The 24,086-nt window shown below is 36.1% G+C and overlaps 1 protein-coding gene across 2 annotated transcripts in view; it reads right to left on the bottom strand.

The window, feature by feature from the left end:
- Positions 1-3,565: 3,565 nt before the first annotated feature.
- The window catches only part of babo (TGF-beta receptor type-1 babo), a 39,017-nt gene continuing 18,496 nt past the window's right edge, over positions 3,566-24,086 (bottom strand). For both annotated transcript variants that reach the window (XM_071589725.1, XM_071589724.1), the window contains exons 4-10: positions 23,380-23,622; positions 12,499-12,729; positions 10,600-10,767; positions 10,309-10,481; positions 8,854-8,962; positions 7,871-8,001; positions 3,566-6,625 (exon numbers count right to left, since the gene is read on the bottom strand). In XM_071589725.1, the coding sequence (XP_071445826.1) occupies positions 6,500-6,625; positions 7,871-8,001; positions 8,854-8,962; positions 10,309-10,481; positions 10,600-10,767; positions 12,499-12,729; positions 23,380-23,622 (1,181 nt within the window). In that variant the 3' untranslated portion in view covers positions 3,566-6,499. The remainder of the gene's footprint in view (positions 6,626-7,870; positions 8,002-8,853; positions 8,963-10,308; positions 10,482-10,599; positions 10,768-12,498; positions 12,730-23,379; positions 23,623-24,086) is intronic.

Here is a 24,086-nt window from a genome sequence, read left to right as displayed (position 1 = left end):
GTGGAAGAGAGCATTAGCCATCAGTGAACTGAACACCAACTAGTACACATATAATGAAAGGAAGCTGTGGAAGACTACTTTGCAACATCACTGTTTCTTCATTAGACAATCACAAAAGATATTTCCACTAAAACGTTATGAAAAGGTTATCCAGTTGGTAGGCCTGAAAAAGTTCTAGGGTGCCAACCTATTCACGTGGTATTAGACCACCATTTATGCAAATGAATATCTTCCAATGTACCATTAAAAAATTCTTTACATCATTCGATATATTTTCTAGGATGTACATCGCAATTTGCATGTACTTCCTTTCGTCATGCCTACCCACCATTACACCTACTATTCTAATGCACGTATCTCTTGATTCAGCAGCACATATTTTTCTTAACAATGCAATATAATATAAATTTTTCTGAATCCATATTCATCACACTAAACATTTAATTAATATGTCAGATCATAAACAACTTTTTTGAATAATCATCTGACATCAGACTTATTTTAGACATTTTTACCCCCCTCCTTCGACCAATATTCAGTTAGAGCAGGACCCTTCCTTAAAACAAAATCTAGGTGTTCAAAAAGTCCTCCATTAACAATAATGAAGGCAAATCTTTTATTAATGATTTAATAAATATTTAAAATTATCACATTAAAAGGTGTACAGGATGTGAATAAAATACTTCAACCTTTTTCCATAATTATAATTTGATTACTAACATAATTATTATAGGTAATGGCTATGATAGCAGGTCGGGAATCACGAGTATTTTGGTGGTTTTTGGTGTAGTCATACCTGCTGACATGTCACAGATAGACCAACTCCTTCCTCTGCAAAAACATTTATTGGACAGCATTCCATTGAGATAACCGTTAACTTAACCGAATTAAAAAATCCAAGTTGTCATGAAAGTGATGATACTTATGAAGTGTATTTGGGTTTTACAATAAGCAGCCTCATCTGATTCCCTAGATCAACAATGTCATTTTCAAGCCAACTATATCAAGTTAGAAAGTACCCTCCTTGCCTCAAATATGCTTCCATCTTCCAAGTTAATACCAGAAAACAATATGAGGCTCATTCAGAATAGTATATGGAAGTCTTGCTGGAGAATACATGCATAATGTTATATTTCCTCCAATCCCTATATCCTCTCAAAATATTAAAGTGGTTCCAAAGGCTTTTGAAAAAGAGAATGCATTCTCCTTTCTTTGAGCAATGCATATAGACTAGAATTTCAAAAATAGTGCAACCACAATTAGAGTTCAGCAAAGTACATGTGACACTCATCCTCTGAGCAGCGAGCCTGATGTGTTAAGAAAATTGAATTACCAGGACATGCATGTATCACCACCAAGCCAATGGAAATGCTATGTACTAGATGCACAAAGCATTCTGTTGCAATAGGTTACTGACATTACATTAAGTTCGTACAGGATAATGATTTTTGCAGGAGCATTATCAATAGAATCCACTTCCAATTAAGAGAATATAATACAGAAAACTGAAACAATTGAATTGAATCATTAATGAGAATCATGGCTAATGAGACAAACAGAGGTGTAGTTCTGCTTATGCATTAACTGCATTAAATTTATCTCAGAAAATGTTCAAATTTCTTTTTTTCATATATATTTTTCAAAATAAGAACTTAGAAAAATTTATATCATTATATTTTTCATCCTAATATTACCTTGTGCCATGCGTACTTGAAGCATCCAAACATAAATGAATCTATGTTTAGATGTTATGATACACCCCAAAGGTGAGGGTAGAGAGAGAAACTTAGCACTTCCACATAAAGATTTATTCCTTCACACAACCATGGTTTTGATGCTGCACATCATCATGTGACATACATGAAATTTTTTTAACTCATATAGCCTGTCTCCAAGAGGGGAGGAGGGTTGGGGGAGTAAGGGAGAGGGGGTAAGTTGAGTATTGGTGCAGCAACCTATTAGTTGGCTGGAGGAGGAGTGGGTTGTTTGCCCGCAATGGTTTGACCATCATTAAGGGATGGTCGATGGTCATTACTGCCTTGGTGGGGAAAGATTTTGGGAGTCTTTCAGAAAATTTAAGAGGGGGAACGGGAGAGGTATATTGTTTTGCTGATCATCTGAAATCTGTCCAACTGAAGGGATTGCCAAATTTACAACTCCTTCAAAAAGCATTCAACCTGCGTCCTTTCTTTCATGTGAAGTTACTGGTATTCATCAAACACCTTTTCCAAGGTGTTTGGCAAATTGAGATACGTTGTCTTTCTTTGTGAAACTTTATCCATGTTCTAATCTCCTAATATGATATGTCCTCCTTGTCGGTCCGATGTAGATGGCATTACAATGCATGCAAATGGTATGATTGATCCCTGTACCCACTGTTGACTGCAAATTGCTTTATAATACGGAGTTCCCCTAGTTTGTTATGTGGTGACATTGGGATATTGCACACCCTGTGTAACATGGCGTGAAAGGCCACACACACATTTTTGTGACTGGTGATGCTTGGATTTTGAGTGGATAATTTGGTTGGAGTTTTTTCTTTTGAACACTTTTTTCTTTACATGGAAAGGTCGAACCTTTGATTAATTATTTTCACAGTCAAATCCAGGAAATTCAAAGAAACAGGGTACAGGGAAAAAATGATTGACGACATGTACAACAGAAAGCAAACACAGATTGCCCATAAAGCTATTTACCATACATCTAAACCTGATGAGCACCGATGGCAAAGAATTCCATTTCTTGGTCACATTTCACTTAAGACACAACATATACACTCCAATAACAAAATCAAGACAGCATTTTACAACATACACCCTTTGAAAAACATAATGGGTTCACCCAAAGATAAACTTGACATAATGCAACAAACTCCAGTTAATAAACTCAATTGCACCGACTGCAATGCCATCTACGTTGGACCGACAAGGAGGATATTTGATATTAGGAAAGAACACTGATAAAGTTTCACAAAGAAAGGAATGCTATTGAAGGAGTTGTAAATTTGGTAAACCCTTCAGTCAGACGGATTTCAGGTGATCAACGAAACAATATAACTCTCCCGTCCCCCTACCTAAATTTCCTGAAAGACTCCAAAATCTTTCCTCACCAGGGCAGTAATGACCATTGACCATCCCTTAATGAGGATCGAGCCATTGCGGTCAAACACCCCACCCCTCCCCTAGCCCATTAATAGGTTGCTGCACCAATACTCAACTCACCCCCTCTCCCTTACCCCCTACCCTCTTGGAGCCAGGCTATATTAGTTGAAAAATTTTTCATGCATGTCACCTGATGATGATGTGCAGCATCGAAACCATGGTCGTGTGAAGTAATAGATCTTTATGTGGAAGTGCAAAGTTTTTTTCTCTACTCTCATTATGTAGGAATTCCACAAAGTTAAGCCTGAAACTGTCATGTTTACCCCAAAGGTTTTAATGTTCATGAAACTCATTACAACACAGAAAAGGTATGTGGTCCACATAAAAATGCATGATTTCAAATCAACTAAATAATCTAATAAATAACTGAATACCAAAAAGAAAACATTCACATCATCTTAATGTCATTTCAAATCATTAATTTATAAATACACAATTACATTATAAGTTGATGGAAACATTAAAATAGCAAAATACTATCCACGACTACATGTTCACATTGCATAAGTAAAACAATTCTGAAAATGGACATAAACATAGCATGTGAAAGTTTCTAGCACTATGTACATTAACAAATAATAAATTTTTACTCAACAAATTCATTGATCAGATTTACTAAACAAACTCAACAACAGCAAAATAAACATTTATGTTAACATTAAATATCAATTTCTTAGTTGCCTATGAAATAAAGCTCAATTTTAAATTTAAAAAATTGAAATCAGCAAAACATTTCATCCTTAGCATTAATAGCTCACACAAACGAACGCATTTCCCTGATTGCAAACAAAATAATAACATCACCACTGTGGCAAGTTTCTACTTGATAATATTTTAATGGGGTATCAGTCTTAAATGCAACACTAATATTGTTTGGCAAATCTTTAAGGGTAAATTATCCTTAGTGCAAGAGATTATGAAAAATCTATACCAGTCCCATGTCAATGAACAAATGAAGTGGTTATTAGAATAGCAACCAGCTTAAGCTCAGGTTTTCCCACAAATCCAAGCATAGAATTTGTCCATAATCTAAATGTAGTAAAAATACTCATGAAAACACTTAACTTGTTCACAAAATTACAAAATATTGAATTTTGAAATTCACCACTGCCTCATCAAAATACAGACATTGATCACTGCTGGGAAGTTGACATTTTATGATCAATCTTTAGCACCAAAATTCATGATGAAATTTCCTAAGTCATGGTTACAGAATTTGTAGGACTAACACAAAGCTGTCAAATAAAATTTTACAAAGCTGGAGTTGCAATCTACCTTAATTAAAAGCTTTTCTTTTTTCATATCACACCCTAAACCACATCATGAAGCATTGATCACAGGCCATTCTATAGAATGAGAAATCTATCATTCACTAAAATTACCTTCTTCTTCATTGATACACCAGTGAAATTGAACTTAATCTAATGAATGACCAGCTGCTGAAAAAATTTAACTCTGCATCATAAACAAATTCACCCATAATAACTTACAGTTTGATTTGGAGAAAGATAAAGGCTATACTTTCATTACTAAAGCACACAAAATGAATTATGCTGAACACAATTTGTGATCATATCACAAAAAAATATACATGTATAAGATATGTACAACTTTAAAGTAAATAGGAAAAATATCAATTAACCTGAATGTAAACGCCTGCAGCTATTTGATCCTGAGAAAAAGTAACAGCTAATTGAGTAATAAGTACTCCAAATCTTAGAAGTTGATTGAGATGAATTCAATAAAATTAAAAACTTCAAAACATTTAACCAACACAATTCATCATGTCTCCTAACATTTTCATTTTAAAGTAATAGGGTTACGTAGAATTTATAATGGAGTCTTTCTGGAGCGAATTTCTTAAAATGTGGAACAACATTTTGGCAATCCATATTGTGTCACCCCCACTCCCACTCCTAAGATGACATTTGAACACTTTATACTTGAGATGATAGTTGTTAAACTATGTCATTCCCCAAATGAGATAACCACCTGGGAAAATTGGAAAATTATAATGCCTTATGAGTCATTAAGTAGTCTGTTTCAAACTATTCTTCAATTTAACTAAATGGTGAGCAACATACTTTTGAAACTTTTGATGATGGTGTCTTGCACTAATGTATCTCACAAGCATGACTGGCAATTGTAGAGAGATACAAGTTCATCTCAAAAACATATTATAAAAATGGTTTCACAAGTAATCACATGTTAATAACTTGCACACAAACTCACTACACAGTTGCAGTTTCTTAAAAGAACAGGAATTCTTGCATACTGCTCAGCTTTACTCGAATGTAAATATATCACCTTTACTTGGTGACTTACACTCATTGAAGGGTGAGGCAGGAAATGCTTGAAGTATCATTTAACTGTCATGAGTATTAGTTTCCAATAATTATGCCACTACACTGTTTCAACATCATGTAAAACAACTACATTTTGCTTCGTAAAGTCATCTACAAAAACATTCATACAACCAAACACACCACAATGCATCATCACTCAGAATTAAAAACTAACCCATCTGAACAGAGATGAATGGTCATATGGAAGTCATTTGTACTAAATGTTTAGAAGTGTTAAACAGTTTAATGGGTCAGCATTGTCCATGCATTATTCTCTACATATGAATAAATGTTCAAAAATGCATTCATATGATGGCAAGTTTGAACAACTATGGTTTTGATTATTCTTAACATCAGTCTGGTTTACTGCTTGTATTTACTGAAACATCATGGGTAGTAGGAAAAGTTGTCAATGTCATAATGGCCTAATTTGAGCTTTCTGGGGATATTTGAATATTTGCAGCTGCCATAAATCATGATAAAACACTGCATACAAACATTACAGAACATACAGTCCATGGGCAAAAATTATACCCAAAAGAACATTCATATCACACAAACGCAGCAGCTCTGAATAAGCTGCTTCTAAATAAAATATACATATATACAAGTCATTTTCTTAATCCATTTGTGGACTCATACAGTCAGCAGCATTTAAAACTTACTTAAAACACATATATACACTTTTCAAATCAAAAAAGGACAAAAATCTTCCATTGAGTAAGCTTTATCTTCACCTTTTAGCATGGTAAATTTCTTAACTACCTAATCACCTACGGTATCAGGCCTAGAGATAAGTCAAGAAATAGTCGTAATTTCACCAACAGTAGTGTCAAAATTGAGCAGGCTCAAATAATTTCACTGTTAACTGCAAAATAATATGATGGAATTATCCATACCTAATCATAGTTATCAGTTGATGTTGAATCTCAATACAATTTTGCACATTCATTGTAAAAACAGTTCGGGAGGCATAAAATTAAAGGATTAAGATCACATTTTTATGTCTTCAGAGGCACCTAAGTTAGCAAGGGTTTTCTTTATCCTAAGTGCTGTGAGTCGAGCTGCAGCATTTTGATACCAGCATTCTTTCATGACTTTGGACATCACATGAAGTGCCTGTAAAATAGTAATTAAATGTTTACATACAAAATAGTTACAGCCAACAAAATAAATCACGATCGAATGATTTTTTTCCAGAAACATATAGGAGAGTAACACTGGTATTTCCTCAATTCTGAATTTAAAATTGAAATCAAGCCAAAATAATTATACCAAATTGTTCCAATCCTAATGGCAAGGTATCATAATTTAATTAGATGTACATGTTAAAATGTAGCATGCATACATGAAAACTGAATAACATGACAATCAATTAGCTTAGAATAATCCGACAATTCCAGTGTAAAAATCATTCTCCTTGTCCAGGATTGGAACCCAGATCCCTCTATGTCCGGCTGAATGCTCTGGCCAGTTAAGTCTAAGAGGCATCCTCTAACACTAAAAAATTTTGGGGATTTTAAAGCAACAAGAGGTTATGATGAAATACCATACATATAATGTTACAGGTATTCGTAGTCATGGTCTTGGCCGTACACAAAATGTCACAAGCATTCAGGTCTGGAATACAAAACGGTTATAGGCCTTTCTTACCCTTCTTCTATGGAATACAAATGGTGACTTTCACATTAAGTCCAATGTTTCTACTACAATACATACATTCCATACATTGTCACGATAATATTCATAAATGAAGGACATGGAGAATCGCAAATACAGTTAAGAAATAAATTTGCCATGGGAATGGATGCTTTACGAAGGTCATTTACAATCTTTAAAATAAAAAGAATAACAAATGAAGCCATCAATCAAATTATGAAACTCCAATAAATGTAATTAAGGATATCCAAAGAATATAATTGGTACAATGTGAAAAGAATGAAGACTTTGATATCAATTACACAGCGAACCTGGGATTCAGGAGGAAGAGTATTTTAATAATGAAAAAGTGAGCATTTTCAATTTGGGATGAACAAATTATACCAAAAAATTCAGAGAGATTTGGTTTTTATTTAAGAGAATTTAGGAGCATTACTGGAGCACTGAATTGTTGAACAAAAAATAAAGACGAGACAGACCAGTTAGATCCTTCACATTTTTTTCAGAAAATATGGCTAGACATTTCTTTCATTCCTTATTACATGCCATAATATCTGGGTTGAAGATAGAAGGCTGACGAAATTTTAATAACGATAAATAATAATGATAAAAAGAAATCTTACTCCACAGGCATACCATTCTAATACAGAATTTAAAATACAACAAAGTGTAAAGCAACTGATAAGGGCACTAATCAATACCCACCTCAAATGATTGCCATCTATTAGGAATGGAAGGACGCTGGCGTTCTAAGCACACTACTTTTCGCATTTCCTCAATAGTTGGATCTGATGGAACCATATCATAGAAGGGGAGCTGATAATCATCATATATACCTGGAATGCATAAAAGTTTCAATTAATTCATTTGTGAACACTCAGACATTATTTTCATTCCCTATCCCAATCCCTCCCGAACTTGAGTTTAGAGAGAGCCAACTAAATAAAATATTATTATTCAATTTCAACATAAAATAAATGTACACTGCCACCAATTCCAGAAGCACAACTCACAGAGCAAACAACGGCAGGAATTTCCATTTTTTCGGGGAGCATTTACAAAAAATTCAAAAGACTTGAAGTACATAACATTTCCTCCCATAATATCTGCTACAAGTACGATTCTTAAAAAAAGGAATTTAAAGGAAAAAGAGATGGCATTACCATGATGATATAGATACATTATGGCCAACATTTAATGCAATAAATTTATTTAAATCCATATATTAAGGATCTTTTATAAAACAATTTAAAATATCCAACCAAATCTATATCAAGCAGGTTTTCAAATTTGTTGCTTGAATTTCATATCCAAGATTCTTTCCCGGTTCAATTAATTCCACATTGAATGCCCTCATAGTAAGAGGTTCATATTAATGGAATTAACTTGAGATTCAACAGTTAACTTTAAAGGAGGTGGTGTTAGGTGGATTTTGTGACAAAGATTACAGAATTCAGTGGACAAAGGTGTACATTCCAGGGAGAAATACTTAAAATATGTACTCTATGAAAATATTTACAATACACAATCAGGGCACTTTCACTAGCTCCATTTTTATGGTGACAGAAATTTAAAATTTAAATTTTACAATGTACAACTGTCTTTTGTCAACTGTCAACAAACTTTGTGAATTATAAAACCTTTATCAAAATTAATAATACTAATAGAGCAATTTTAAATTCACTTACCACCAATGTTACATCTTCTTGCAATTTCCCAGAAAATTAATCCCAGTGCATACACATCTGCACGTTTAAATGAGTCAAAGTGGTTCATATTGATAGTTTCCTCAAGCACCTGTAGTACAAATAAAGGTGATGTATTTTTAGCAATTTAGAGTACTTTCATTTGAATTCAAACAAAATAAGGTAACCCAATAAAGGCTAATTATAGTGAAAGCAAACACGGTTAGTTGTGACAGGGGATTAGAATTGGAAAATCTAGGTGGCAGATGTCTCCCTGTTCAAAAATTTACGATTCACAACAATGGCAAGCCCAAGGAAAGCGATAAAATCTACCCAAAATCAGCCTATGACTTCCTGAGCCAGCCCTCCATCTTCAGTTCATATTCCGGAGGAAGACATGAACTGACTTGTTAAAGGGCTGCCGTCATACAGACTTTACAGTAGGCCAACATTTCCTCTTCTCTGGCCCAAACCCTGTACCCAGCATCCCAGGAGATCGACTGGGCCTCCCTGAAACCAGCCTCCTGACTGGCAATGGACACTCTAGAGCCAGCCATGGTGTTTGTGATTGCGCTCAAGGACACAAGGTAGAGACTTGCATGACTCCATAACTATCCTGCACCTACAGGCTACGTGGGAGGAGCTGACCGAGAATGCCTGCAATCACACATTTAATAGAGCTAGTCTGCTCTTGGCTGCAGTATTCTTGGGCTGGCACAATGCCATCTCTTTGCAACAGGCATCCATGGCCTCCATGCTTCTATTAACAGCTAATTTTGTCCCACAGCTGAAGTCACCGGCCATCAAGCCCTTTCACAAAGTGCCCTTGGCACCGCAGGCATGTCCTCCAGCTGCATGAGGGTGCCAAAAAAGAACTAGCCCAGGTTCATGAGAGAACTTGGGAGTAACATCTCTGCCTCTGGATTGCAGATTCGCCCTACCCACTGAGCCTAACATGAGGTGGCAGGCTATTGCTGGTGATGCGGGATTATCGACCCTGCCAGGACCTCCAATTCCTACTCTGCTGTTCCACCAGGATGACGTGTCGGAGGGAGAATTCAATGTCTCTGAATTACAGGACACACTATACCAGCTGGAGCGCCTCATTACACCCGTATTTCCTAAGGTCTCTCTCAGTGATGTGCACCAGATGGCGAATGATAGTGTGCTGCAGGAGCTGCAGTCCAGTGAGTATGACGGCAATGAGACTTTTGACAACATGGACTCTAGCGCTGAAATTTATTCTCTTTCAGAGACAGTAATTAACTCTCTTCTCAGTCCTAATCCCTTGATTATAATACGTGAGCCAATCAGTATATTCTCTAGCCTTAGCATTCTTCTGATTTTACCATTTGAATATTCATACCGATGGGCTATGTATCAAGGGTCAGAGTGGAGTTCAAAATATTAATGGGTAAAAAAATTATTTTTTAGAAATTAGAATATTTATTAAGTTACCTCTGGGGCCATGTAACGTTTGGTTCCAACTCTATTATTTAATGGAATATCCACTGTATCCGTGGCAACATCATGCCTCACGGCTAATCCGAGGTCACCAATTGCACACATTCCATTCAGTTTAACCAGTATATTTTTTGACTTGAGGTCTCTGTGAGCAATAGCAGGCTTGCCTGAAAATAAATTCCAGGGCTCAAAACAAACATCAGAAATAGACACAACTTTGAAAGAAATATTTCTTCAGTTACCAATACTTTTATGTTCATTTCACAGTGTAAACATTATGATTACCTTGAGTTCCAACTATTTCCATATGGAGATGAGCCAAACCAGTGGCAATAGACAAGGACATCCTTATCATTCCTAATGTGTCAACAGTTGTTCTGTTAAGGTAGTCAAAGAGGGAACCATTTTCATGGTAATCAGTTATCAGCCACAGCTGAGTCCAAGTACCATTATCTACAACAAAAGGAGTTTACCAGTTATAAAAATGTAATTAAAGAAAGTAACATTAGCTTTGCTCATTAAGTGTAGACTTATAAATTTACATCCCATAAAAATATAGTCTCTTATTCCCAATGATGAAAATGAGAAATAAAAAATCAATATTAAAATAATGACAAATTATGTGTTTTATTTTGTGCACATCAGAGTCAGAAAATTTGAAACCTCTTGTGGCTTCCACGGTAAATTACATATGATGTACTGTGTGGATAAGAATCTAATATCCTATAGCCTCCAAGAGTCAAAAAGAGATGAGCCTAAAATGAAGGAAGGTAAAGGAAGCAATGGTCACTTGAGTTAATGACCAAAATGCCAGAATTATTAGTATATAAGGTGGCACAATAAGCAACTAAAATCTAGTTGCTCTAAAAATGCTCACTGAAACATTGAGCCAAAAATGCTACATATGAAGCCAATTTTGAAAGGTAACAGAAAAAAAAATTGCTAAAACAACTCACAATCCATGATTTAAAAAAATGATATTTTATTTAATAAAAGTTATTAACAAAGTTCTTAGATACTATAAGGTGAGAACATTATCACTTCTCTTAATATCATCATCACATTTTACTTCTCAACTTTCACTAGCCCAAAAATAGAATACCACTCTTATTCTAAAGAAAATGTATTCTTTTTCTTAGAGATTTTCTAACATCATACAATCCTGAGTTTTCCATTAGTGGGGAATTAATAATTTCCTTGCACTAGAAAACAGTATAATCATCCCAAATCATCAAAACACTTAGTAAAAATTATGAGCAGTGTTAAAACCTTTTTCACAATTACCTTTAACTTTCCTTCTCATCACACCATATTTGCAAAAATTATGTACTATCTTTTTAGCATAGAGTGATTCGTTGTTAATAACTCAACAAATTCATTTATTCCAGGCTGACCTAAGTTGAAATGTTTTGAAATTATTTTTATAATTACTCAGAACTTTCTTCGCACATTTTTATAATTACAATTTTCCAAAGTGAAAAGAGAATTAAATTTAAGAGGAAATATATCTCAAGATCTAAATGTACAACAAACATGCGAGGATGCAGGGAAATTAAGTGAAAGGAATGTAAATGAGATTCCAATTTTAAATACACATTATATATTGCATTTTATACGCATTTTGTGGCAATTATGCCTCTTTCAAATTAAACAATAAAAGATGCCATGTGCATGGGATATTTATTTTAACAAAGAGAATGAGCAATGGTATTCCTAACTAAGAACTCTGGTTGCCACAGAGTAAATTATAAGAAAGATGGCTCCAATACAGAACATCTATTTTAATGTAAACATTCTAGAACCACACATTCTTCTAATACATTGACAAGTGTTATACATATCTAATCTATTACTCACATTGTATCAAAAAGAAAATTATCACGAAATAAAATGGGATAGGCAATTTTAATCTTCACAGCACCACCATGAAGTGAGTGGCCAATTTACATATTTTTTATTAAACGTTTTTTTATCTAATATGTACCTGTGAAATAAATTAGTGAGCAAAATTACCTTACACCAACACATATGCTCTCAAGATATAATAAGACTGGTGAAGGGTACTGTATTTTACCGTAATAACTTTTTCAGGTGAATTCATTAATTCCCAAGCGCTGTAGCAGCACCACCAAAGATAAATGTGATGGATAAGGAAATCATTACTGCATGAGTCACAATTTTTACCTTTATTGTCAGCTGCAATAAATCCAAGAATGTTATCATGCCGCAGCATTACTGTCTGATATATTTCTGCCTCTCTGAACCATGACCTTTCCTCCCGAGATGAAAATATCTTCACAGCTACATTTTCTCCTCGCCACCTTCCTCTCCAAACTTCTCCAAATCGGCCTTTGCCAATTATATCTACAAGTTGGATTTGTCTGGCTATGCTGCGCTGAACCAACAAAGGTAGGCCTTAAAGAAAGCAATATTCAATTACAAATCACATTAAAGTAAGTACAATGATGTACATGAAAATTGGATTACTTATACCTAATGAATATAAAATACATTAAGGTGGCAGGGGGGCAATTATATCTGCATACCACTAAAATGCAAATTAAAATATGTTGATATCTCATAGCATATATGACTAAATATTATATTATTTAGCACCAGTTGTGGTTGAGCATTCATTTTGATCATTTTTTGAATTCAAATAGCCCCCTCACCTTAAATGAGGGGCAGAATTGAACTTGTTGACATTTTATAATTTTTTAAAAATTTTTGTTTTAAATTCAGCCTAAAAAGTTTTTTTTAGCAATTAATTAGTTTACAAAATATTTTACGATACACCATAAAACACAGGAATCATTTTGCCTACTTTAATAAAAACTCAGCTAATCATTCTTGTCCATTAAATTGACATTGGTTTTAGCTATGATGGTTATTAGCCACATATATGGACAAAACACATATGATTTAATTTCAATATTATAATTATGTAATAGTATAACAGGAGTACTGCATAGCTTTTCTCATAATTGTTCATTATATACACCAAAAACCTCCGCCAAGCATGTTGTCAAGTGCCACTTCATATGAAGAGAGAGAAAATGTGCAGCTTTCAAACATTATCGTAATTCCTTATTCACGTATGTACGGTTAATTTTGCTCTTACCACACATTGTGAGGGAGTAGTGCCCCAAACTTAATTAGCCCAGAGCCTAGCCCCAGTGAAGCGGTTTTATTTCAGAGATACTAACAATTTCTCCAAGACTTATCAGACAATGATTCTGATTTCAAAGATCTTGACCTTGTGTTCTCTGATTCAAATGGTGGTAATATTATCCTGTCCAGTACTTCAAATAACATTGTAGAAAGTGAGACCGAAAATTCAGATGGTGATACTTTTTTCAGGAGCATGTATACAGGAAATTCTGATGGAAAAATTCTTACCCTACCATGGTGAGATATCTTTCGATATAAACATAACAGTAGAGTATACTAAGAGTTGGAAAGCATTTGAAAATCAACATGAAATCACAATCTTTTGATGCAAGATATTGGGCAGTTTTTAATTTCTCCTCATTACCTGCTCTCAAGCATAAGTTATAGTGCAGCCCAAGGGAGGAGAGGTGACTGATAAGGGATAAGATGTCAAGCAAGAAAACTGGCACAAGAAAGTGAAAGAAAGCAGACCAGAACGTGTGTTAACCCCCTGCAGACACCACTCAAGATATTTCCACCATTAGGGGGACAACACCTTTAAAAATGATTCAGACGAGGGTTGCCTTCCACAGAGAGATGTAAGAACAGGAAGTGTGCAGAAGGGATTGGGAGTGTGAGGAAAAACAGACTCATTTGCACCAGTAGACAACTTGGTTATTTGTTTAGGGTGGGCATTTTTAGAGGGTTGCAACAACGGGTAGCATAAACACGATTGGTAGCCTAGCAAGTTGGAAGCATTTTGAAATAAAATCTGGAATTATCAGCCCCAACCAAATGCATATTTTTAGACCTAGGCGTGTTACGGTGATTTTCTTTAGCATTGTTCTGTAGTCTACAAGTTTATGAAAATCTATTCAGACTGAAATAGAGAATTACATTCCATTATTATCAAGTATTCCACTGGATAAGGTAGGCTTTGGATGGACATGGCATAAATAATTGCACTACAGTACCTTTATTCCCTCTCCTAACCAAAAATAACCTGAAATTGGGCATGGCAGCAAGTCCCTCTCCATCTCCATATACTTCCTCCCTTCATTCCATCCAACATGACTATTTTACTCCTCACCCTTCCTTGCTTGCCTAACATTCTCCCCTCTTATCAGTCTTTAATATCCAATCACCTATCAAAATGTTCTGAATCCATCTTTCTTGCCTCCTTTGGATTTTTCCCATCAATCCTCTCTCCAATCAGCATTTCCTCATTTATTTTCCTTTTTCTCTATTTCACCTTTCCAATTCTTCCCCACATCCACATTTCAGAAGCCCCAATCTATGTCTATCACATTGATACATTGGCCATCTTTCCACATCATACGAAAGAGAATTACAAAAAGACTACATTTTAGTACATGGCGCTATACTTTGAATTTCAACTTCCTTGGTGAATCAGTCTTTTGTCAGGACTCTACTGGATTATCTTCACTTCTTTATACCTCTCTTTCCTTTGACTATTCTTACATGATCAAAATCTCTGAATTGTACATGTCCCAACCAAGATGCCTCCCTCTTTTTTTATTTTCCACAATAGCTTTGCCCTTTCTTATCCTTTTCAACACATCTTCATTTCTCTACCTCTGTTTTTCTTCACAGCCATATTTCAAAGCTTTCCGAGATTTAATTCTTCCTTATTTTTCATGGCTCACGTCCTTACATAACCACGCTCCATGCAAAAAACTTTGCAAATCCTCTTCACAGTTACAACCATTTCATCTTCCCTCCTGCTTCCTATTTATATCCTGCATATCCCATTCCATACTACTACACCAAGTAATGTTTACTATCACCTTCCCTTCCAAAAACAAATTTGAATTTTCTTCTATCTTACCAATCATGACAACTTTTGCCTTATTCACATTACTCCTCATTCCAAATTCTTGTCCTACGCTTCTGTTTCTATCCATTATTAATTAAAAGTTTTCTTCTCACTCAGCCAGTACTGCTTCATCATCTTAATTATCTTAATACTTTCTACTTCAATACATTTTGATTTTTCTAATGCTTTCTCTGTCATCACATGCATTAAAAACAGCTCAATACTTTTTGTTTAATCATCTTCTCACTCGATGCATTAATTTCTGCCTTATATACAATTGTCCTGTGCACAATTCATTAGTCAGTCTCTTGTCCTTTTACACTATGAAGACTGTTCATTAAAAAGTGATCATAGATTTATCTCTTTGCATAATTTACTGCACAAATATTTAATTCGATAATATAATGTTAGCTTAATATGTGATGCATATGCAGTATTAGTGCCATATATATTCCCATGTTCAGCCATGGAACTGACCAACGTAATCAATAAATTACCTAACAATTTTGGTCCTGGATTAGATGACATCCCAGGGATAGTCATAAAAAGATCGTTTAATGCTATTAAGGATCAGCTGCTGTTCTTAATTAATGAATCCCTAAAAACTGGAATTTTCCCGAGCCCTCTTAAATCAGCAAAAATTGTGCCAATATACAAAGGGAAAGGTTGCAAAATGGCAATGAATTCTTATAGACCAATATCCCTGCTGAACCAGCTGGGGAAAATATTTTAAATAGTTTTTTATCAACGTCTTGTATCATATCTTGAGACATACTACCTTGATCAAAAAGTTCCCGGAATAACCACCGTGTGGCGCTCCCATCGTTCCGATTTGAGTTCTGTTTTTTTTGTTAAATTGGTACATCTGTTGTTGATATTCCCTTTAAATCTTAGTGTCATAACTTGACATTTGCAAAAGTTACGTAGCCAAGAGTACATCTATCTCTGTGTGTGTTGGCGATTTTTTACAATTGCAGAAATGGATTTAAATTTGCAACAACGAACTTGTATTAAATTTTGCGTAAAAAACGGATTTAGTGGCGCACGGACGTTGGAAATGTTGGAAAAGTGTTTCGGCAACGATTCTCTAAAAAAAACGGTCGTTTACCAGTGGCACGAGCGGTTCAGAAGTGGTCGTGAGTCAATCGAAGATGATGAACGCAGTGGCAGACCATCGACATCGAAAGTCGGTGAAAAAATTGATAAAGTAAAAGAAATGTTGGTCAATAACCGCAAATTAACCATCAGAGAAATAGCGGAGGACTTGAACATTGCCTATGGATCCGCCCAAGACATTGTGGTTAATGATTTGGGTTTCCGTCGTGTAGCAGCAAAAGACCTCAATTTCATGCAAAAAAGAGACCGTGTTGACGTCGCAAAAGACATGATTTGCGAGGCTGAATCCGATCCCACATTCATCAAAAGGATCATTACTGGAGACGAGACGTGGGTTTATGAGTACGACACGCAATCCAGACATCAGGCAAGTGAATGGCGTTCACCAAATGAGCCGAGACCAAAAAAACCACGTCGTTTTCAGTCAAAAAAGAAGGCAATGCTGACGGTTTTCATGGATTACAACGGTGTAGTGCATCATGAATTTTTGCCAGAAGGCCAGACAGTAAACAAAGAGTATTATTTGGGCGTTATGAGACGTTTGCGTGAAGCAATTCGCCGAAAGAGACCAGAAATGTGGGCAGAAAACTTGTGGATTTTGCACCATGATAACGCACCGTCGCACAGTGCTATCATTATTCGTAATTTTTTGACGAAAAATGCAACAAATACCATCCAACAGCCACCGAATTCACCTGATTTGGCTCCCTGTGACTTCTTTCTGTTCAATCGAGTTAAAAAACCATTACGGGGAACGCGTTTTAGCAGCCGAGAGGAAGTAATGGAAAAATCGCAGGAAGCACTGATGGACATACCGAAAACCGAATATAAAAAATGTTTCGAGGATTGGATCAAGCGCTGGCATAAGTGTGTTGCAGTCGATGGGGATTACTTTGAAGGGGACAATATAGATTTAGATGAATAAACTTGTATTTTTAATTTTCTGAATAAATTCCGGGAAATTTTTGATCAAGGTAGTATAAGCTATTATCCACATCTCAACATGGATTTAGGAAAACAGGGTCCACTACAACAGCCACATATCACATGGTGAATCAAATACTTTCAGGATTGGATAATAGAACTGAAACTTTAGGATTATTTTTCGATTTCAGTAAAGCTTTTGACTTCGTCAATCATCAGTTACTCCTATATAAACTGAAATGCTATGGTATAAGAGGCACGCCATACAAATGGATTGAATCTTATCTAAGTGAACGGCATCAGTATGTTGAGCTCTCAAGAAATGGCTCCAAATTTGTTTCCCTTGGTAGAGAAGTAACACTGGGTGTTCCCCAGAGTTATGTACTTGGTCCTATTTTATTTTTAATCTATATCAATGATCTCCCAGACAATCTTAAGTTCATTAAGGGGATAGACCCAATACTGTATGCTGATGATACAAATATCATTGTATCAGCCTCCTCAGTAGACAGCTTGACAGAAAGAGCAGCCGAAGTACGAGGGTCATCCGGAAAATAGTACCCGTTCGTGCCGCATGAAGTGCTGACGACGCGAGTAGCCGCTGGACGAGGTCAGATAGCTTCAGTGGCTTGTCTGCCTTCTCTGAGCCAAGTTGCGTGACGCTAGCATTGCCTGTGTTGTTTCTGTGATTGTTTACAATGTTTAAAAAAATTGAGAACGCCGCCAGTTGTGAAGTGAGGGCAGTGATTAAATTCCTCAATGCAAGAAACGTTCGCCCATGTGATATTCATCGCCAATTAAAGGAGGTGTATGGAGACAATGTAATGGACGAGTCGTCTGTTCGGCGGTGGTGTCGCAACTTCAACATGGGGAGGGGGAACACACACGACGATGAGCGTTCGGAGAGACCGTCTGTCATTACAGACCAACTGGTGAGCTCAGTTGACGAATTCGTGAGGAACGATCGGCGCGTCACAATTGATGACATCTGTGAGCATTTTCCCAATGTTTCTCGAACAATTGTTCATGAAATTGTTAAACACCATCTGCATTATGCAAAAATTTGTGCAAGATGGGTCCCTCGCGTATCTCAATGAGCTGGCGGCGAAGGACTATGCAGCAGGAATACAGAAACTTGTCACACGTTATGACAAATGCCTTAATTTGCTTGGAGATTATGTTGAGAAGTAGTTTAAAGTATCCTCTTTCAAATAAAATTTTTTATGTTTGTTAATATTTACTTTTGTGTCTTTATTTCACGAACGGGTACTACTTTCCGGATGACCCTCGTAGCTCAGATTTTCAATGAATGGTGTCTTCATAACTTTCTAAAACCCAATATAAATAAGTCCAGCCTGATTTATTTTACTAATAAAAAGAAAGTTTCATCTGCAATCTCAGTAGATGTGGAAGGTGTGAGCATTCCCCAAAATTCCAGTACCCAATTCCAGGGAGTAATCCTGCAGAAAAACATGTCTTGGGAGGAACATATTTTCAAATTACACAGCAACTTAAGCTCCCTATGCTTCCTTATTGGAAATATTAGGTATTCTGTAAATTTAGAGGTCCTTCTATCCATTTACTTTGGTAAATTTTATTCTCGTGTTACTTTCAGTATCCTCTTCTGGGGTTCCTCTCCCCATGTGGGCATAATCTTTAAAATCCAAAAGAGGATTATACGTATTATGAGCAATGCTCCTTGCGATGCATCATGTAAACCTCTCTTCAAAAGACTTGGTTTATTACCAGTACCTTGCATATATATATTTAATGTCATCTTACATGCAAAGGGTAATATTTCCCATTACAAGTCCAACCACAATTACCATAGTCACTACACAAGGACCTGCAATGACCTGCACCAACCATTTGTCAGGACACACAAAACTGCCCATGGGCCCAAAGCAATGGGCTTAAGGTTATTCAATAAACTTCCCCATGAAATCAAATATGAAACAAAAGTACCTGTTTTCAAGAAAAAGCTGTTTAACCTTTTAAAAAATAATATGTTCTATTCCGTGAATGAATACCTTGAATTGTCACAATGCGTCAATTCCAGCTTAAACAATTGATATGTAATTATATTAGTGTATTGGTATGTATACTACCTTGATCAAAAAGTTCCCGGAATAACCACCGTGTGGCGCTCCCATCGTTCCGATTTGAGTTCTGTTTTTTTTGTTAAATTGGTACATCTGTTGTTGATATTCCCTTTAAATCTTAGTGTCATAACTTGACATTTGCAAAAGTTACGTAGCCAAGAGTACATCTATCTCTGTGTGTGTTGGCGATTTTTTACAATTGCAGAAATGGATTTAAATTTGCAACAACGAACTTGTATTAAATTTTGCACAAAAAACGGATTTAGTGGCGCACGGACGTTGGAAATGTTGGAAAAGTGTTTCGGCAACGATTCTCTAAAAAAAACGGTCGTTTACCAGTGGCACGAGCGGTTCAGAAGTGGTCGTGAGTCAATCGAAGATGATGAACGCAGTGGCAGACCATCGACATCGAAAGTCGGTGAAAAAATTGATAAAGTAAAAGAAATGTTGGTCAATAACCGCAAATTAACCATCAGAGAAATAGCGGAGGACTTGAACATTGCCTATGGATCCGCCCAAGACATTGTGGTTAATGATTTGGGTTTCCGTCGTGTAGCAGCAAAGTTGGTGCCGAAAGACCTCAATTTCATGCAAAAAAAGAGACCGTGTTGACGTCGCAAAAGACATGATTTGCGAGGCTGAATCCGATCCCACATTCATCAAAAGGATCATTACTGGAGACGAGACGTGGGTTTATGAGTACGACACGCAATCCAGACATCAGGCAAGTGAATGGCGTTCACCAAATGAGCCGAGACCAAAAAAACCATGTCGTTTTCAGTCAAAAAAGAAGGCAATGCTGACGGTTTTCATGGATTACAACGGTGTAGTGCATCATGAATTTTTGCCAGAAGGCCAGACAGTAAACAAAGAGTATTATTTGGGCGTTATGAGACGTTTGCGTGAAGCAATTCGCCGAAAGAGACCAGAAATGTGGGCAGAAAACTCGTGGATTTTGCACCATGATAACGCACCGTCGCACAGTGCTTTCATTATTCGTAATTTTTTGACGAAAAATGCAACAAATACCATCCAACAGCCACCGAATTCACCTGATTTGGCTCCCTGTGACTTCTTTCTGTTCAATCGAGTTAAAAAACCATTACGGGGAACGCGTTTTAGCAGCCGAGAGGAAGTAATGGAAAAATCGCAGGAAGCACTGATGGACATACCGAAAACCGACCGTAACTTTTGCAAATGTCAAGTTATGACACTAAGATTTAAAGGGAATATCAACAACAGATGTACCAATTTAACAAAAAAAACAGAACTCAAATCGGAACGATGGGAGCGCCACACGGTGGTTATTCCGGGAACTTTTTGATCAAGGTAGTATATATATATATATATTGTATCTCTTCTATTGTGAAATTGTGAAAATTATATTTGACGTGTCCTATATTTGTGTATGTATGAATATGCAACAAATCTCCGGACAAATAAATGTATTATTATTATTATTATTGAATAGTCCAGTATTGCATCAGCAGTATCCATTGCGAGTTGAAAAATGTTCAATTCATTTTGTGCATGGCAATGATGGATATTTCACCTGAACAAATTGTCAACAAAGGCAAATGTAATGGTACAGGAGGCTTAGGGTGAAACATTTGTTCCCTGTAGTACAACTCTGTAGAAGATGTAAAATGTATTTCATGGGGGGAGAGACAAAATCAAATGAAGGTGGGCACAAAGCCCCAATACTGACTGCTCTTACAGAGATAAGCATTAAGAATGCTGCTGCCAGTTTTAGAGAAGATAACTGAATGATGTTAAGAGCAACAAAAAAAATACTGAGTTTCATTTGGTGCCCCGCAAACATTGGTAACTGAAAAAATGTATCAGAGAGGCATTTGTGCACACAGGGTTCCAAGAATGCTCATACCCAAACAACAGAATGATAGTGTGCTGGTTTGTTTGGACTTGATGTTACAGGAGAATGAGGAGTTTCTTTTGATGGCTATCCCTACAGATGAAACTTGGCTACATCATTTTGATCCTGAGAGCTAACAGCAAGGCTGCCAGTGGAAATCTCCAGCATTACCAATACAAAACAAAGCTTAATTGGTGGCTTCTACGAGAAAAGTTGTGGACATCATTTATCATTTTTCAATAGTCAGGGCATATGGTTGTATCAACACATACAACAGTAAAAATGGAGCATACTATAGGGATTTGCAGAAAATTCTCCAAGGTGTTATCAATTTCTTAAGGACAAATTTCAATGAAACAGGATGGATGCTGTACCACGACAATGCATGGCTGCACATTGTTCATGTTGTTGCTAAATATCTTGCAAAAATTAACATGTTCCTCATCATTCCTATAGTCAAGGTCAGACCCCATGTGAAGAAATACCTTTATGGAAAGCATTTATCATCATTAAAAGCAGGTGTAGGTGGACTTAACACGTTTCCACTTGCAACAGCTACTGCTAATGCTACTACATATATGAGTATATTACACATTATGTTAAAAATGTTTTAAAAAATTAAAATTTTGCACACTTAATTAACAAAATAAAAAAAATTATTAATATTCTTTATTGAAACAATCTTGCACATGACTCCAAACTCTCATCAGCATATTGCAGTCAATCTTGTTCTTTCTCTCAATCAACAAATTGATTACATATCGTTCTTGACATTGAACACTCTTTTGGCCATAAACTACGAGGGTCATCCGGAAAGTAGTACCCGTTCGTGAAATAAAGACACAAAAGTAAATATTAACAAACATAAAAAATTTTATTTGAAAGAGGATACTTTAAACTACTTCTCAACATAATCTCCAAGCAAATTAAGGCATTTGTCATAACGTGTGACAAGTTTCTGTATTCCTGCTGCATAGTCCTTCGCCGCCAGCTCATTGAGATACGCGAGGGACCCATCTTGCACAAATTTTTGCATAATGCAGATGGTGTTTAACAATTTCATGAACAATTGTTCGAGAAACATTGGGAAAATGCTCACAGATGTCATCAATTGTGACGCGCCGATCGTTCCTCACGAATTCGTCAACTGAGCTCACCAGTTGGTCTGTAATGACAGACGGTCTCTCCGAACGCTCATCGTCGTGTGTGTTCCCCCTCCCCATGTTGAAGTTGCGACACCACCGCCGAACAGACGACTCGTCCATTACATTGTCTCCATACACCTCCTTTAATTGGCGATGAATATCACATGGGCGAACGTTTCTTGCATTGAGGAATTTAATCACTGCCCTCACTTCACAATTGGCGGCGTTCTCAATTTTTTTAAACATTGTAAACAATCACAGAAACAACACGGGCAATGCTAGCGTCACGCAACTTGGCTCAGAGAAGGCAGACAAGCCACTGAAGCTATCTGACCTCGTCCAGCGGCTACTCGCGTCGTCAGCACTTCATGCGGCACGAACGGGTACTACTTTCCGGATGACCCTCGTACATAACTATGATTGACTAGTAATTTGATGAATCTAGGCTCTAATTGGTGAAGATAATGAGAATACTACTTAGGAGAGGACAGAAAATTTTACCCGATTTTTAAACTTGAAAATAACAATTTTTATTAAATTAACTACATTGATTTTATTATTAAGAAGTTTAAGGAAAATTAGTGAACTAGCATTTCAGCACTGCACACTTTGGGGACCTGTCGCCCACAAAATATACATTAACTAAACAACATCATTGATTTTTCCTGTATTAATTTTATCTACAACACTGCACATTTTTATTCTTATCTGAGTTTGTTTTGATGTGTTTAGACATCAGAGTAGGTCATTATCATGAATTACTTGAAAACATCGAAACCATTTCATAAGTTTTCAAACAGAGCAATCTAATATTATTTGTTTCATTTCATTCCGTTATTTCTGATAACAGGACCGGGGTTAATGGGACCTCCTGAACTACAGACAGAGAGAGATCGATCACTAGGGAGACAGACTTACCAGATCCTGAACCGCTAGTAGTCATTTCAATCATATCCCTGATGCAATGAGCACCCAGAATGGGATGATCTGGGGTTTCCATTAAATCCTCAGATCTGTATCGTAGCTGCCTTTGTCGTTTGCGCTGTTGGCAGACACTGTACGTCACCATTATCGCTATACACAATACACAGATGGGTCCAGCTATCATTACTACCAGCTCCCAGGTACCAAGTGGATTTCGGCCCATGCTAGGTGACAACTCTTTATAACAAGGAAGAAAAACAAAGTCATTCTAATTGGAAAAAACAACTTCAAAATGTCTCTTGAGAATGAAAACAAAGTTACTTGTACTTCAATTATGTACTTGGCATTCTATCTAATGTGAGAAAAACAATTTTTAAAAGTTATAATGATCAAATGGAAACAACAAATGGCCATGACATTATTTTAAGGATCACAGTCCAAACAACCAAAGCAACAAATATCATTTTTTGACTACAATTAAATCTCTGACAATGAATAATTGTGTCCATAACAAACATAAGCAAAAGTCTAAAAAAAAAAAAAATCAGTTTAGAGAACCAAAAATCACATTGTGCATATAGGCATATAATCATCGATAAAAAGAGCACTAGGCTTGGCAACATGCAAGTGGACAAGTGTAACCAAGGATTAATGAAAATGCAATACATAAAACAATTACAAAAAATAAATAGTATTTCTAC

This window comes from Hetaerina americana, unplaced genomic scaffold (genome assembly GCF_022747635.1).
Source record: "Hetaerina americana unplaced genomic scaffold, ioHetAmer1.1.p SCAF_4, whole genome shotgun sequence".
NCBI lineage: Eukaryota > Metazoa > Arthropoda > Insecta > Odonata > Calopterygidae > Hetaerina > Hetaerina americana.
This window is presented reverse-complemented; position numbering and strand designations above follow the sequence as displayed.